The following is an 18,650-nucleotide window of genomic DNA, read 5'->3' on the forward strand; positions in this document are numbered from 1 at the left end:
GCAGGGGACACGGGTTCGTGCCCCGGTCCGGGAAGATCCCACATGCCGCGGAGCGGCTGGGCCCGTGAGCCATGGCCGCTGAGCCTGTGCGTCCGGAGCCTGTGCCCCGCAACGGGAGAGGCCAAAACATTGAGAGGCCCGCGTACCGCAAAAAAATAAAATAATAAATAAATAAATAAAAGTGTAAGAAGCTTTTTTTTTTTTCCTTTTCTTTTAACGTGATGTCCAGCTTTTAGGAGTTGTGCCCGGGACAGGGAACCCTTTGCTGCACCTGAACTAATTAGATTTCTCTAACCCCATCTCCTCCACCCAGAATGTTTTCCCCTGCGGTAGAAGGGCAGTCAATAATCAATTCCTCAACCCCACTACCTTTGTCATCTTCCCACTAATTGCCGGACTCTCAATTTCAGCCCACAAGCCTAAATCAACCGGGCTAATGCCTCCCATAACCTCCGGATTATTTCCTGTGTGTTGATTTTCTGGGGAATGTGTACATTTTGGTGTTGACAGTACAAGGTATATTCCATGCTCTCTCTTGAACTTAGCAGGTTTTGACAGATTTATGTGAGGACAGATGGCCATTACAGGCTGAAGGCTGACAAGAGGCAGTTCAGAACATTGTTAACACACTTGCACAAACTCTCAGCAGTGCAGCACTGTGCAGAATGTAATTCAGACTATAGCTTTTTTATTGCTGCCTATTTTCTTTTGTCAGAAGAGCCTGCTGTGCAGAGCAACAAATGGCTGCTATTACCCAGAATGTAATGGGTGTCAGACAAATCACGTAACACAAACAATCAAGAGTATGTAGGTCATATTTCAACGGAGCACAACCTTAGCAATATTTATGATTACTGCATTGAAATGTGCTCTATAATAAACAAGTACCTCTACATCACTCACACTTCTGCACTTCTGCACAGCAAATCTGGGGGAAGTGGTACACACTCTCCCACACTCTCCAGTTATCTTTTTAAACAGCCCTTTAAAAAAAAAAAGTCAGAGACAAGTTTGGTTTGGTTTTGTGTTTCATTATGTGCTCTAAAATGATCTCCTTTGAGGAGTTCTCTTTTGGGTTGGTGGGTTTAATTGAATGACTGATAAATGGCAAGTCTTCTGCTCTGTATTCTGTGCTCCACTATCCAGCCAATGACTTCAGCAAGATCTTTCTTAATAGTTTACACAGTTTTACAGTTTACATTTCACACAACCTCCTGCTAAATCTGTGACTCGCTTTGGAGTTTGACAGTGGGATTTTTCTTATGTCAAATGCCAGTTCTAAGATTTCTCAAGGAAAGACACCAAGAAGATGATTTTCTAATTTGCTTAAAAACTCACCAAAGAAGGAGGACTGGGCAAAGAGAGGAGAGTAACTTGAGTTCTACTCACATATTTTTGGCCTCAAGAACTTGGAGTGGGTGTCAAGGGAGCATAGGAAGGACTGATACTCAATCAGTATGAACTGTTACTGCTATCATTGTTAAAATATTTTGTTGATAAAAGCTCCTCCAGTGCTCTCTCTTCACCCCTAACTTCCCCAGGACTCACTGGATCTCCACAAAAGGCAGCAACCAAAGTGTTAACCCCTGACACAGAAGGGCCTCCCACACCTCGCTCTGGTACCCAGGCTGGCATGTCCCCTCTGACTGATGGAGCCCCCGCCTTTCCTGCTTTTTAAGGATTTCCTGTATCAGCTCTGAGAACTGGGGAACAAACTCACCACACAGAAAAGCTTCAGAACATTCCTATGACATGTGTCTAGTGCCCCAACTCTTGCTCATGGAAGATGAAGCTGTTATTCACTGGCCCTCGGGCACTTTCCCACAGAGCTGGGGCAGGAGAGGGGGTCCGGGGCAGGGAGGGAGGAGTCTGGCTTTCCAGGTGTCTCCCACCAAACCCCTGAAGTTGATACGGGAGAGAAAATTGCTTTGCTATCCTTGGCTTGCAAGACATTGGATAGTACCATTTCCAGAAAAGAAAACTGAGGTGTTTTTCAGACGCTGAGTCAAGAAGAATGAGATTAAAAATAGAAAATGAGGGATATGAAATATGGAAGAAATATGGAAGAAATTCCTGTCAGGACGAGTTGCAAAACACTGGAGTGGGCTGTAAAGAGAATTTGCTGGGTCTCCCTTTCTTGGCTTCTTCAGCCACAGGAATGGATTATATGACCTGTCAAAATCACTTTCTAGTTCTCTGTCACTGTGGCTTTCTGTTAAAACGACCAACTACTATTCCTATTTTGCTTTGGTCTATTTCCCCACGGGTAAGTCACATACAAAAGATGTATACACCAAAAGGGTACAGCAAATTTATGCTGTTTGTCCATATACCATCCAGCGAAATCAGCTTTGAAATGGGAAGTCCAAAAATGACAATACAAGACTCCACATAAAAGAATAAGAAATTACTCAGTGATGGGTTAACGAGCTGAGTTTTTTAAGTGCAAGTCTACTGAAGTGCAATTTCAATAACTGCCGATTTAAACCAAATCCACCATCATGAAAACCATGGGGAAAATATACATATTGATGGAGGAAAGCATTGCTAAGGGTGATGAGAGTGCTGATGATTTTGTCCTTATTTTCCTAATTAGTTATATTTATTCTTATTACTTTTACAGTAATAAAAATAAAACATTTATATATACATATACATGTATGTGTGTATATATATATATACACACACATATAGATATATATGTATGTACATGTAAATAAATATATATAAATAAAAGTTTGGGGGTTCCTAATCAAATTCCTTCATGTCCTGTGGTTAAAACCATAACCTTGTTGAGCTGACATTGCTTTGCCATTCCCACTTCAGAAGCAAAAAGTCTAGCACTCTGAACATCTCCATATGCAATGGATTTAAATGCCTTCTGCCAAAAGAGCATTCTCTTTTCTCTCATCTTGCTTTACTAACAGCTATTTTGAAATCAAATTAGTTTTTACACCTGTAAAAGAGAAGCATTTTTTTTTTTTTATCAGCCAAAATGAGCTACTTTAGGACAATCACAAAGTCAGACCAGCTGGTGATACTTAATAAAGCAAACTTCCTATCTCATCCCTCCTGTTTCCCAAAGACTCTGCAGATGGGGCAGAGGGATTATTCTTGAGGTCTTAGAATTTTGTTGACTCTTTACGTTTTCACTTCAATGTTTGGAAATTTTCACTAAACTTTGTAAAATTAAATAAGAAGACACCAGAAAATCCTGGGCAACAGCTTGATCCATGTCCTCTGTTGCAGCCAAAGGCATTAAGCATGTATACGAAGGATCAACAAATCAACAAGCTGAATGCTGTTCGCACCCTGTCCACCCTTCTGCTGCACTGACGGCAGACATTACTAACTGATCATGACATTCCCACTGAGTACAGACTTGGCCTTAGCATCCTTCTCAACACAATGCTTCTGGCAGCCAATACCAATCAATGACACTTGGCAAGTGAAATAAAACCTATTTAACATAACAGATGTCCACTACTATCTTTAAAATTCAGGCATCAGGAAAGAGACATAATCTCTAGTTAGACAGACTTGCTTTGAACCCAGGGTCCACCACAGACCTAGAATCGACATATAGCTTTTTCCTTCACAATTAAATAGACAGTCAAAAAATAATACATGTGGGGCTTCCCTGGTGGCGCAGTGGTTGAGAGTTCGCCTGCCGATGCAGGGGACGCGGGTTCATGCCCCCGTCCGGGAAGATCCCACATGCCGCAGAACGGCTGCGCACGGGAGCCATGGCCGCTGAGCCTGCGCGTCCGGAGCCTGAGGCCCGCGTACCGCAAAAAAAAATAAAAATAAAATTAAAATTAAATAAAAATAATACATGTGAAGTGCCTATTAGTGAATGTCTAGCCTCTAGGATTTGTAGTAACAGCAGAAGTACCTGTTGTTGAGAGAATGAATGCCCAAGGGGAGATTTTTCTACCTTGATTTGGTAAATCCCAGCCCCACACCAAAAGCAGTATATGTTCAATTTCATGGGGAATTAGGGGAATTTTACCACAAAAGAGAATACATAACTTCACATATGAGAGTGCTAAAGAAGAGCTAGTACAAAGGCCAATAAAAGGAACCAGGTAAAAGGTAGTCAAAAGTTGAAAAGGTGAGCAGGAAGGTACAATGACTTCCAGAAATGAACTTAATGTAGAATTAGTAATTAAATAGCTAATAGTTATTGGACACATATGCTGTCACTGGACTAAGCTTTTTTCATGTTTTATATCATTTATCCTCACAGTGACTCAGTGAGATGCAGGTACTGTGATCAGCTTCATTTGATACATAAGCTTCCTGAGTCTTACAGAATTTAATTAAACTGACCAAAGGCCTTACAGCTAGATGGGGGCTGACCCAGAATTTAAACTTGGGTTTGTCCGATATCAGAGCCAAGGGTTTGCACAGCTTCACTAAACTGTGCTGTCTGTTTTTTAAAAAATCATAATAGACTACTTTCATTTGGAGATTTGCAGCTTGTAAAGTATCTTAGTTCAGGTAGTATCACACGAAATTGCCAATTTTTTTGGTATGTCAAAAATGTTGAATACTGGCAATTTTATGTTTCAATTTACAATACAGTATCTTCTGCTCCATCAATATCTTCTCTCCTTTCCACCCACACACTTAAAAATCAGATGCAAATATTTTTCTCCCTTAAGGCACCCCAAGTCAGTGGAGCGCTCAATTTCCTCCAAACTCCTTTCCACAGATCAACTCTGTCACTCACTGCCTAATGGTATTGCCTTAATGCTTCCTTCAGTCCTGAACTGTCTCTACAATTCTTTTCAATCTTTTGCACAATCATGGTATTTAACTTGAAGCCATGTTACAGGGTTCCCTATGAAAGCTTATTTTCTCCCTTTGGTGATTCTCCTGAGGTACAATCAGTGTTTGTCATATCCTCCAAATGCTACTACACAACAAATTTTACTGAAGACGTTTAGTGGGGATGGAGGTCATGAACATTACACATTGTCTAGCACTTCAAATACACAATAGCTTTATCAAAAAAAAATAACCCTCTTCTCCCCCAATCTCCTCCTCCCTATACCATCCTCCGAGCAGGTTTCAAACTTCTCCTTCTAGCCACCTTCTACAGCCTCCAAGTTCTTCTTCATCCCTTGATTTTCCTGTAGCTCGAATTCCCTTCTTGCATGTAATGCAATTTGGCCATACATCAGCTTGTGTAATGTGTATCTGCACTCATTACCACCATGTGCTCAACAAATGAAAAACAACCTCTGGGCCCACCTTCTTTTGAAAGTAGCAAAACATTATAAACAGTAAATAATATTTTCCCTTCATGCTACTTGGACAATATGTGTTATTTTCCCAACTGACTATAAGCCCACATCTTAAAAACAAGAATATTTATTTAGCACCTACTATGAGCCGAGTACAATAGTCCATGGTTCGCATGGATTAGTCTCTATGTCTTTTTGTTTTTTTTTTTTTTGCGGTACGCGGGCCTCTCACTGTTGTGGTCTCTCCCGTTGTGGAGCACAGGCTCCGGATGTACAGGCTCAGCGGCCATGGCTCACGGGCCCAGCTGCTCCGCGGCATGTGGGATCTTCCCGGACCGGGGCACGAACCTGTGTCCCCTGCATCGGCAGGTGGACTCTTAACCACTGTGCCACCAGGGAAGCCCAGTCTCTATGTCTTATGCTTGATAAATATTCCCCAAGATCTACAGTGTTGCAAGCATAGAGCAGGTATTATATATGTTATATATGTTGGTAAATTGATTTCCATTGTACTCAATAATCTTTCAAAGCACTAATAAAAAGGGGTTTAAACTAGTAAGATGAATTCTGGTTCACCAACAGAAATAAATCCACTGTATATATTTTTAGGATGCTAAGTATTTTTTTAAAAAGTATCTTCTATAAATTCTCAACAGTGTAGCCTACTAACCTTTCAAATGTATAACTAAATTATTTAAAATTAGGTCAGTAAGAGAAATAATAAAACTTCTGACAAGAAGAAAATAAAAATAAGTGCTTTTTTGTAACACCATAATCTTATGAGTACAAGGAATGTAATTTAAATGATGTTATACACATAAATGAGCAAAATATTTTAAAAACGAAGATACCCAATGCTAGCAAGGATGTAATAAAGCAAATATATCCACATAGTGATAATAGGACTATAAGTGGAAACACCTCTTTTGGAAAGCAATGGGGCAATATGTATCAGAAGCCCCCAAGATATTTATATCCTTATATTCGTATTAATAACTACTAGTAATTCATTTTGAGAAAAATAAGATTTAAAAAATTTATGAACAAAGATTTCCACTGTAGTGCTATTTCAAAATGGTAACACTTTAAAACAACCCAAATGTGTAACAAAGAAGTATAATTAAATTTTGATACAGTTTGATGCACCTACTCAAGCTAATGTTATACAGCACACTAAGAAAAGCCTCATAATAAAGGGTCTGTGATGATATAAAACTTCCTTATTAAAATGTTAACTGAAAAATCAGATTGCAAAATTATGTATATACAAAATGATCACAGATGTAAAAATATCCATAGAAAACAATTTAGAACTATACACAATTTTTCCACTAGTTTGTATTTTTGACATTTTTTATAGTAAGCTTATATTATTTATAATCAGAGAAAAATTAAAAAAATGTTTCTTTAATGGAAAGCTTGGTATCAGTATATACAGTGGAAGCTTTCTCAAACCTCTCTAAACCAAAGCAACTTACACCTACAGCCATCCTAAACACTCCTAGTTAATAGATTCCTTTCAGCTGGTTGTTACTATGGCCAAGGTAATGTATTTTCCCAAATCCACTAATGTCCATCGTACTGGTGACTGAAATTATGTCAGATAATAAAATATTATATAACTGAATGAAATGTTAGTAAGAAAAGTTTTTTCTATTAAAAGACCCGATAAAGGTATATTACTAAAAGAAGGGCTGTCAACTTAGTTGTCGGTGGATGGTATGGGAAAACATAAGGAATTATTATGACTTATGTTAAAAAAATCATAAAAACCTAGAATGATTCTGCACTCAGACTCCCACACAAATACCCTTAATTATTTTCCTTCAAAAACCAAGAAACGAAACGCGAATACCATCTTTGATGCATTATTAGTGAAGTTTGTGCCAGAAAGATGAACGGATCCCTAGTTAGTACATTTAAGTTCAGTGCAAAGGTCTCTCTGTCTTATACCAAAAATTTTATATTTGAATGTGTAATTTGTATGTTTTAAGCAAAAGTAAAATGATTAAACTGTGTACACTTCAATCAACTTTTTAGATAAAACCACCAAATACTCACTCATTGGTCGGACAAGAAGGCCTCTACTGCACATAATACACGCACACAAAAGTTACTTATGATCACACGTGTAATTGTAATTTATTTAAGAAATGATGTTATATATATTCTTTATATGTGAATACATGTGTGTACATCTATTATTATATAACGATATATTTGTACTTGTATACGCACATATAAAATATATATAAATACCATGAAATTAACTGCTCTACTGCTTGACCAAATCATGCAATCATGCAACAGACCTTTCATAAGGAAGTAAGTTAGCAAACTCAAAGGGTGAAATTAAACTTAGTAACAGTGTCCACGGTGTGTGTAGGCACCGTAGTTCTGGTTGAAAGCATTTGTTTAACTTACTGTTCCTTTACCCTTATCAGCAATGGCCAAAGCCTAGGAACTTCTTGTACAGACATCCTCAGATTCACTTTCTGGTGGGGTTCAAGTGCCTAAACCTAGGCACTTACTGCAAAGGCACCATTTGCAGCCAACTCAGAAGTCTGCCTAGGAACTCTGGATTTGTAAGTTTCTCAGGGGTTAGTTCAAGTTTTTAAAGCTTCTTCCTCTTCAGAATGTGAAGTAAGACTGGCCAAATAAATTAAGAAGTCCAAACGGTGAAGGAAATTGCTCTTGTTTAAAATATATAAGAACATTTTGTTTTGGTGAATGGACATATTTTCATTTTTTTCCTTTACTGGAAAGATATAAAGATGGTAACATATATAGGAGAGCATTACACTGTTGAGTACAATGGTGATTAAGAAAATATTTCAGGTGAAGTATTGATAATTAGTAAACCTGAGTTCAAACCTTTGCTCTTTGTTTTCTAGCTCTGCAATCTTGGGCAAGTTACTTAACGTCTCTGAACCTTATTTTCTCATCTTAAAAATGAAAAATACTACCACCATCTTCATGAGGTCATTATGAAATTAGCTAAAACCACTTATACGCTTGGCATATCTATTGAGTGGAAGACCAATAAATGTTAATTTCTCCTCCTACTCAAGTTTTAGTGTCTTAATCGGAAATAGGTTTATTTGTGGATCCAAATCAATGATATATATCAGAGGGTCTGGCCCAGGTGTGACACACAATAAATGTCTCCTCCTAAAAAAATAAACAACTGAAAATATTTATAGATAACTTCTTATCCAATGTTGTTTGTACTGTGTGAATTTCATTAATCACATAGAGAATATACTCTAATATATATTTCACATACAGACTCACCCACACAAAAAGATTCAAGTGAAATGTAAGGCTTACCTGCAGTTCCAGAGAGTTCCACACTTAAGGTTCGTTCAATAGTCTTGTTCTCAAATGGGGAACCCTTGGGGTCACTGGAAGATATGGCACATTTATAAAAACAAACTGAAATGGAGTTGCTGTAGCCAAATGTATTAGAACCCCCTTCCCTTTCTGAAAATGGTTACATTTCATAATACTTACTTTGGTGACTCTGGGGTCAGAGGAAGAGATAAAGTTGTTGGTTTGGCTAAAGGAAAAAAAAGGAAACTAATTATGAAATATTGAGAGTTTTCAGATTTGTTTTCTTTCTACAAGTCAAGTTGGGAACTGGAAACTGGAAAGCTAAAGTAAGGAAGTCCCTGAATATTGGACCAAACTCAGACAACAGTCCATTATGCTAAAACAAATTCCAAACAACATTTGCATCAGTAAACTATCATTTGAAAACACATACGAAAACAGAATTTTCCCCAAAATGTAGCATCCCTGTTAAGGATACAAAATTTGCATCAGACCATCAGAGAGAAATAATGTTTTCTATTTTAATTTGGAATATAGTACACGGTTTGTTTAGGCAAGAAAACAGCAGAGTAACTACAAGACGACAGAACGTTATGAATATTCAGCTGATTTTTCTCCTAAAATGTATAATTTTATATCTAGCCCTGAGAATAGGTTATTTCTATGGGCCAAAGCTCACTCAAGAACTATTCTATTCACTGAAAATTAAGTGAGAGATTATGGCAAATTGTGGACACTGACCCAGATAGTTTAAAAGGCCTTCAGATCCCCAAATCTGATAGACAACTAAAGGAAAACTACTGTTTATCAGTTGAGAGACCTATAGACTTGCAAAGAGAGCTCATCTACTTCTTCTTCTGCTTCCTAAATCTTACCCTCCTACAGGAGGCATTTCCCAGTTATGAAGGGTGGAGTAAGAATCTTCTTCTCACTCCAAAATTTCAATTGCTTCTCCTTGGCAGTCTTGTCTTTTGAACAGAAGGAGGGGAAAACATGATGAGAAACGTACTTGGGATATACGTCCACATATTATGTATATATATGCTTATCTATAAAGATATTTTTATATGTATATAGATTTTGTCAATTTTTTCTCATTAAAATAACTACTTTCAAAAGGTCAAGAGGTAGTCATTTATGTAATGAAAATCATGGACTTGAAACCAAAAAGGTCTTTAGTATAAACTTTCTTATTTTATGGATGAAAAACCTGAGACCTAAGATGCTGCATGATATTTCCAGGACCATAAAACTAGTTACTGGCAGAGTCGGGCTCTGAATATGTTTTCTTTCCCCTATTATCAAAAGGAATTGCATTCAATAGATATTAAAGGAAATTAATCAACACCAGTAATTAAGGCCCTTTGAAATGTGAAAATACTATTTATGTCCAAATTAGGTTGAAATTAGGTACTTTACTTGGACAAATAGTATTTACATATACAAGTAGTATTTACATAGCATTTAATTTGTAGATTTAGATTTCGTTTTTAAACAATTGAATGGTTTATCATCTATCCAATATGCATCCAGAAATACGAAGCTCATGCTGTCTTGTGCAAATTAGGTACATTGACTGATTGGCTTTTTCAGATATACCAATAAATGAACTGATTTGACATTAACTTTCTAATATGTCTGACATAATGAGCCTTTCAAAAAGAACACACTTATGAAGGAACTTTACCAACTTCTATGGTGCTCAACTAATAATTAAGATAACACACACAGGTTCTATACAAAATATCACCAAGTATGAATATGTGCTATGTCACACAATAATGTACATTGAAAATCGGTCACTGAAATTCCAGTTTTCAAGGTGTGGGGTAGCCTATCTGGAATGCTCAAAGGAAGATTCCCCCAAATTCTGATCGTTGGGTAAAAGTAAGGCCCATGGCAATGGAAGGAAAGGAACAGGCAGTGGTCATATTTCGTGGGACAAAATGCAAACAGGAAATGAGGGTCACAGGAAGGGTACAGCTTCAAAGCACATCCAGAATCTAATCCCAAAATAATTCCACGTTCACAAAAACTACCACTAGAGGAGCTTTGATTTGGTTTACTGGAAGTTTAATCCACACTGTTCCAATGACTAGTAGACCAGAGGCTCTAAGATCCTTGAGGACAGGAATGAATCTTTTTCATGAAGATCATGATATCTTTGATGAATGACTGATATCTTTGATGAATGAATCAATAAATGAATAAATGGGACCATACAATCGCCAAAGTCCAGACCATTATCCTAGGGAAGTGAAAAGAACTGGACCCTACAATGGTACAGAGAGCACACGTGAAGCTCCGTGCAAAAAAATGACAATATGTTCAATAAGGTAACCTCAGAAAGTCCTCTTAGTTATTGTTTCTAATTGTTCATATATTTTCTACATTAAAATTTTGAATAATAATTTAAATAATCCCTGAAACTCAGCATTTATTTCCTGTTGGTTATTAACAGCCAGCCATGTTTGCATGTTTATTTTCTTTTAGACCTCTAGTAACTACAGGAATTTTTTTTTTTTTTGGTTGTTGTTGTTTAACAAGCTTTGTTCTATTCTGGGATATACTTCTGATGCCTCACCACAGATATATACCTTAAAAAAAAAAAACCCTACATACAGCAGGTTTTATCTAAAGTGTATGTCCTTCATAGGCCAATTTAGTTCTTCACTGCCATGGTTTGTAACAAATTAAAATAATATTTAGTGGTACATGGATTGACAAAATTAATAAACCCTCAAAATCCAAAAGGACCAAGTAAAATTAAAAAAAAAAAAAAAGACAAAAAACCCCCCACTTTAAAACATGTGCTGCTGGACTATGTTTACTGACTACAGGGTTCCAGCAAGTTTGGGGCTTCAAATTCAGCTCCAGAAAATGAACATATGACCAGGACCATGTGGGGAGGAGCCCAGTGAATTCTTCATTTCAGGTCACCCACTAGAATCCCACAGCATGTCTGGTTCTGCACTGAGAAAACTGTTCCAGCGCATGCATGTGAGAGGCCAATCAGGGTGCAGCAAACTGAGAGACTGTGGCCCATTTTGATAAATATATTTCCTTGAACTGACAGAAAGGGATGGACAGTGATTTTTGAGATATCCACCAGGGAAAATCTAATTGAGAGCCAATTAAAAATATTAAAGGAATATGAAAATCCCGGGTTTATGGTGAGGTAGGGATGAGAGAGGGAAATTCAAAACACTGGAAAAGAAAAGATGTATTAAAAGCAGCAGCAACAGCATACCTGTATGAAATAATCATGGTTCAAAACAGGGATCAGGGGCTACCACTCTGCAGCTGGAAGGGGAATTGGGGAAACAAAAGGGAAAAAAAAAAGAGGTGGATGTTTATAACTGCTATTTTAGAATGTGTCTACTTCCACTACAAAGTCAGAGGTACAGATAATGTGGAAGTTAAATATTTTAAAGCAACGGCAACTTTCTATGGGCTCTCGTTGGGCCTCTACAATTAGAATATTTTGAAGGAAGACAAAGAAAGAAAGAAAGAAAGGAAGGAAGGAAGGAAGAAAGGACGAAAGAAAGAAAGAAACAAAGAAAGGAAAGAAAGAAAGAAAATTTATCTTTGCTAAGACAGACTTTCCCCAAATCACCCTGATCTGCTCAGAAGTATCAGCCTTCTAGTAACGTACGGGGACAATAAAAATCACCCCAGATGTTTAGTGTAATATAAGCTTATATTTTTTAAATAGAAAGCAAATTTTTAAAATATCCAGGAATTTCCAAATCCTTATTTACAAAATAAAATTTGTGAGTATACCACGTAGTCTAAAACAAGAAGAATGCACATGATAAATGAGAGACTGCATAAATACTAGTTACTATTTCATAAGGGATAGACAGCAAGCAAATCAACATTGCCTCATTTTTTTCCCCATTATTGGAAGGGAAAAAATAAAAGCTCTTTCATGAATTGGCTAGCCCAGCTTGCTCAGAACTTCAGTTATCTCAGCAATTCAGAGATTCCTACAAACCTCATCGGATGTTGCAATTCCCTCTCCACCACCCCTGGCTCCCCACCCGGCTAACATTTCAGGTACCTTCCGGTGATTGTGAATTAGGCTGCATTTCAGCTAAATAGGGTATGTTCAACCTGTGTCCAAGGAAGGATTTTTTTTCCCCCAGTTATCATAAAGTGCTGAGTTCTCTTTCAAGAGAGACACCGATGGAACAGAAGCCCGAAGGTTGGGTATCCTCAGCCCAGTGTAGGCTTGCCCTGCCCTCTGTGCCCTCTCCAGCAGCTTGTGTTTGGGTCCACAGCCTACCTTGTAAATGTTGTGACTGAGATTGTGTGTGGACCTTCTTTTTGGAGGTGCATTTGTCTCTGCTGCTGTTCCGGGTCTCTGTGGGTTTGGTGTGAGGAGGGTCATCATTTGTGGTCAGATACTTGAGAAGCTCCGAGCAGGGACGCCTTTGTGGCTTTTGCTGTTGACAAATGCTCTTCGCTTTATTGCTCCATGAATTCTCGGTCTTAAAAACAAGGCATAAAGAAAGCTAAAGTTGGTGAACTGAACCTTATCAGAATGGATATAGGTTTTCTGAAGAGATGAGATTTTCAATGAAGTGTTCAGTCTAAGTGTACTAGATCTATGAGCTGTGAATAATTGTTTGCAGAACAAGGAAAGAAAATTACATTTAAAATTCCTAAATGACATTTATGCAGCTTTTTATTTCATTTCTCCTACATTTCAGTGTTCCTACTCAGCAACATGTAACTAACAAGACCCTACAGAGCCTTTACTGTGAGTAAAAAAAAAAAAAAAAAAAAAAGCCGGTTTAAACCTTAATTTGCCACTGATTGCCAGAGCCCAGTATTCACAATTCTCTTAAGTACCCCTTAACGCTCCGTTTTCACTCACAGTGAATGGCAAGACAAACATTGTTTAATACAGCCCGCTAACCGAATTATGTCATTCCAGCATTCCATGCAATTAATGGCAGAGATGGATCTTTTGTGGTGATTCCAGAGCAATCTTTCTGAGGTTAGACAGCTGGCAAAATGGCAATCCAGCATCTTAAAGTCACTCATAGATGATACTGGACTATCAGCAAATTTTATTTGCCCACGCTGCTGCGTGTATTCATAAAGTAGGCAAGAAGTAAGAACTGTCATTTCAATCGTCCAAAGACAAAGCGTTGATGAACTCTTCCTAGTTTAAAATAGCTAGAGTATTGCTTTTGGAAACCCATTTCGTAATCTGTTTCACCATTAGGAAGCCGCTGCAGGATTCCAGCTGAATTAACACATAGAAACCTATTGTTTATTTTATAGCTTTAAGCCAAAGTCCCTTGTGACTTCCCCTCCTGTATTAAAAAAACTTTACATTTGTACCTTAACAACTGCAGGGTTTGTTCTGATCCTGTGATTATGGTTTGCATGGTTGTGGGTACTGAGGCCACTGCATTCATTATAACTTAGCTGAGTGTTGGCTGGTGCCAGTAAGAGCTTCTTAAGCTGGAAACATATCAAGGAAGAGAGAAAGCAAGAAACGTTAGGCATCTTTTCAGCATTAGAATAAGCTGCTGAAATTTTAAACTTAAAATTAGTTAATTTTAATTACAAAAATGAATTCACTCTAATCATAGCACACCTTAGCACAATAGCACTAAGGAAACATTTTTAAAAAGTAAGAAAAAGTTTGGCATTACACTACAAACTGTGGAAGTGTTACCTTCTCCTACATTTGAGACTTAGTAGTATCTACCTTAATTTTCCTTTTAGATAAAGTAAGCCAGAAGAATCTTCCTAAAAGGATTTCCAAATACCTATGAGGTGAGAAAAGCTGCTTTACTAAATGAAGACTAGGGGATTTGGGGGTGGGGGTGGGGTGGGGTGTACATTTCCCCCTCAATAACCCAAATGAATCAAGGGGCAATAAAGAAAAGATTCTGTGATGTTTTGAATCATGTTTCACAATCAAGTGTAAAACACTACTGATTCAAATAATATTTCGGATAGAAGAGTGGCTTTGACTAAAAAGAATTTTTAAGTAGGTAGAGTCCTGGCCCGTAGATCAAGAGATCTGGGTTCTGGCTTTGGCGAAGCATTTCCTCTCTTTTGACGTCTTTCTCTTCATTTGACTTGCTGGCCTTCCAGGACCTCCCTGATGGGATATGTAGTATGACTCTGAGTCAACAGCCCCTCCCAACTGAAACCACTGTGTGGATGAACATCATTGGGTATCCACGTAAAGAAATCAGAGTCTTAGGCAGCAAAGCCAATGACACTGGCACATGGAAAAATTGGGGAATACATATGTTACCACTGCTTATGAGATATTCTCCTCTAAACCAGAAATCTCAAACCGCAAAGGCATATAAGTAGGGTCTCCGTAGGTTTACATGGAATGCTTTTAACATGTAGAAACTTAGAGACGGGAGAGAAACAACACCTAAACGGCAGGCCAAAGCACGCTATTAAAGTTTGCAGGATGGCATTCCATAATTTACATTGCATGCTGTACATCAGATTTATGGCAAATGACAAATGGCTACCATAGCTGAGAAGGTAAACTGTGTCTTAGAACTAATAAAATCCTGGTCGAGTACTGCACTGAAAAGAAAATTCACTCTTCATTGCCAATAAATCTACTCTTCATTGCCTACCATAAATTTAGGTAACTTAGGTGGCAAATGTGCTATTATTTTCCAGTCTTCATAAGAATTATGGATCCAAAGCCTTGAAATACTGCATACTCTTTGATCTACCTTCTATTTCTAAAATAATATGCATGAGAATAAAACTACAAATACGTCAATTATCATACAATTTATGATGGTGAAAAAAAAACAGGAAAAAGACTAAATATCCCCACCATAAGGGATTGCTTAATAAATTAGTTCATCTCCAAACAATAAAATACTATGCAACCATTCAAAATTATGCATCTATTTAAAATTCATGAACATGTTCATGATATATCTTAAAACAAGAGATTTCAATAATTTTCGATACTAGAGATTATTTGAAATTACAGGTGAATTTTTTGTCTATTCTCTTTAGTTGTCTGTATTTTCTAAGTTTCTAACCACACACATCAATAATACTAAGATATAAAAACCTACAAAAGGTAGCTTTAAAAAACTGCAGTGAGACCACATGAAGACTGTATTATCAACATTTTTCAACACAGAATCACAGAATTTGCAACTCCGAGTGTGCTTGGGGATTATTTTGGCATCAGTCTAAATGAAAAATCCAAACCTTATTGTTACTACATCATACCCACGCAGCGGGTAGCCAGAGGCAACTCCAATTCCTGTTAAACAGTAGGAAGGGTTCTTACCAGAGACGGCTCTTCTGTCTCCTGAGGCGGAGGGGTGCCATCAGGCATGGAGGAAGGACTAGCCTCATTCTCGGTGGTCACATCTCCATCTGTCAGTGCATCAAATGAGGGTAATCCGTCTTCATCCACAGGGAGACTGTCCAGTGTCTCTGTGAGGACTGCTAGCAAGTTTGCCTCATTCTCTTCATCTATCTTCTGCAAAAAACAGTAAAACAGAAGTCATGAGTTAGTTCACATTGGGAGATGAGTAATCTATTAATCAACATAGGCTGAATATGTTTACCCAAATGAGTACGTGATACATGAAATTTGGAACATCCGTGCCAGAACACAAGATCACGTCTTCCTTAAATTCCAAAGCCCTTTTGGTCTGAATCACGCAATCAATGAATACCTTTAGTGTACCAATCTCTGATTGTTGAGCTGTCCAATTTAGCTATTTATTGTGTCGGTGTTAACACTGCTAAATACGATTCTGTCTTGTTCACAGTCATTTTCCATATATTTATGTCTTGTTTCCTTAACTAAAAGAGAAGATTTAGAGAATCTCAGGGCTTGAGAGCATTTTAATTATCATCTATTGCATCTTCAGATATAGTGTTTCAATCTCCTGTACAGCATACCCACCAAAACGTTTAGATAACCCTCTGTTTGAACACCACTACAAACTGAAACTATACCAAGAAAAACTATACACTTCCATGGTTTCAATTATAATCTCACCACTGAACACTCCACAGTCATTTATTTCTCTCCCTGACATCTCTCCCAACTTTAGTCATAAATCTATAACTGCCTACTGGACATTTCTACCTGATAAGAGCTCCCTCATCTCAAAATCCAAACTTAGGACCTTTCGTGGAAAAAACCCCAAGAAAACAAAAACAAAACCAAAAAACTTGCTGTTTCTCTTGACTTTCTGGGTTTGGATAACAATTCTTCAGACCCTAAACTCTGGAACCACCTTGAGTCCTCTGTACCTGGCCAGTCACTAGGTAGAGCCTTACTTTGTAACATCTCTTGAATGCATTCACTTCTTGTGACCAGGGGTACTTTCTAGGGCAACGTCGCCTCTAACGGGGGCTCTTGCAAACACGGTTTAACTCATTTTCCTACCTGCCACACTCACTTCCACCAACACATCCTTGGAAAGCTCATCTTCAGTTATTCATTGCACAAATATTTTTGAACACCTACTGTATGTCAGGGCCATGTTAAGTGTTGGAGACACAAGGAGAAACAAGACAAAACTCTGCCCCTCTGAGAAACCACCAGGGGAAGGAAAGAATCTGTAAACAATTTATTATAAAAGAGAATATTCATTTATTTCAGCACTCTGTAAAAAAAAAACTCAAGATCTTCCAAACTGGAGCTTATACCCCTTGTCTATAGGTCAATGCGCTATATTCTTATGTACGTGGGCAACCAATGCCAATGCTGGGCATACAGTAGACGGTCATTGATTACTTGCTGAATAATTCATTGATCTGCATTTTTTTTACCTAAAATATATGTTGTGTAGATCACTTTCTTTTCCTTCTTTTAGCACTTCACGTTGTCCAATCTGACCTGCTTCATAAGTCATTTTTTTAAGTTCTGTACGCTATGACATTAACAATATCAGCTAAATTATCCCACACAGATTCTATTACAAAATACACCTAAACTGCTGACATCTAACAAAGTCAGCAGCAGTGCCACACTTCCTTTCTCTCTAGCGCTGAACTCCAGTTAATTGACCTGACAAAATTACAAGAATCACAGAATAAGACAGCTAATCAGAAAATCAAATTGTATTACTAGAAAAATTAGGCAGGCGTTTATCACGTATACATTCTATTTTCACATAAAAATTGCTTTCCCTCCTTACTGATGATTCTCCATCCAGGAGTAAAACTATGAACGTCTTTCTGTTTTGGATTCAAGAAGGCAAGAAGAGCCATAGATACTCATGGTAAACTTTATTTGGCACTTTTAACATTTGTTTCCATCTCCTAATGGCCCTGTACTTGACCTTGTGAGTCAAGTGGTTTGGGGAACACAGTGTGGAGTAACAATTCTAGGAGTTTTTAGACTCTAGTGCAGGCAGTAAACCCTAATCAGAAGGGGTGAAATGTTAACTTCAAAATTGCACCACTTCCTTCCATAAATTGGTCAATCCTTTAAAATCCAAATTGCTCAATTCAATAACAAGACTTTATTGAGCATCCCCATCACCCTCAACTCTTCTGGACTCTGTCCATGTAACCTTAGTAATAAAGATACTGAAATAATTTGCTCCTATTTTCTGCAGCGGATCATAATCTGGTATCCAAAGATGCCAATCTCTCCCTTTTAATTTTGATTTCAATTCTCCCACGTACCAAAAACCAAATTCAGGTTATTAAACTATTCTGAATAAAAGTTATATTTAAATGAAACATATATTATTTTAAATCATTTCAAAATCATCTCAAAATCTCAAAATCAGATTTACACTAATATAAGTATCCCCATATTGCCTAATAAATATAATCTTTGAAAATGTCTCAAGCACACACATGCATGCTTACACACACACACGCACATGCACACAACACACACAAGCACACGCACAAGCACTTTCAATAAGTTGGACATCTTTTCCTGGTATCCCAGTTTTCAGAAAGGCTTACTTCACTGAAGTTCAAAAAGAGCTCAGGAAAAATAGTTAAGCATGTTTACCAGTAAATGAGTAATTTTGTTTACTCTGATTTAAATTTTGCATTTGGCTTCCC

At 37.6% G+C, this 18,650-nt stretch overlaps 1 protein-coding gene across 1 annotated transcript in view; it reads right to left on the minus strand.

Annotated features, from left to right (window-relative positions):
* PPARGC1A (PPARG coactivator 1 alpha) overlaps positions 1–18,650 on the minus strand; it is a 98,530-nt gene that overhangs the window by 24,822 nt on the left and 55,058 nt on the right. The window contains exons 3-7 of the mRNA XM_073805123.1: positions 15,895–16,089; positions 13,941–14,063; positions 12,874–13,078; positions 8,766–8,811; positions 8,583–8,656 (exon numbers count right to left, since the gene is read on the minus strand). Of these exons, the coding sequence (XP_073661224.1) occupies positions 8,583–8,656; positions 8,766–8,811; positions 12,874–13,078; positions 13,941–14,063; positions 15,895–16,089 (643 nt within the window). The remainder of the gene's footprint in view (positions 1–8,582; positions 8,657–8,765; positions 8,812–12,873; positions 13,079–13,940; positions 14,064–15,894; positions 16,090–18,650) is intronic.

Source organism: Tursiops truncatus, chromosome 5 (genome assembly GCF_011762595.2).
Source record: "Tursiops truncatus isolate mTurTru1 chromosome 5, mTurTru1.mat.Y, whole genome shotgun sequence".
NCBI classification, from domain to species: domain Eukaryota; kingdom Metazoa; phylum Chordata; class Mammalia; order Artiodactyla; family Delphinidae; genus Tursiops; species Tursiops truncatus.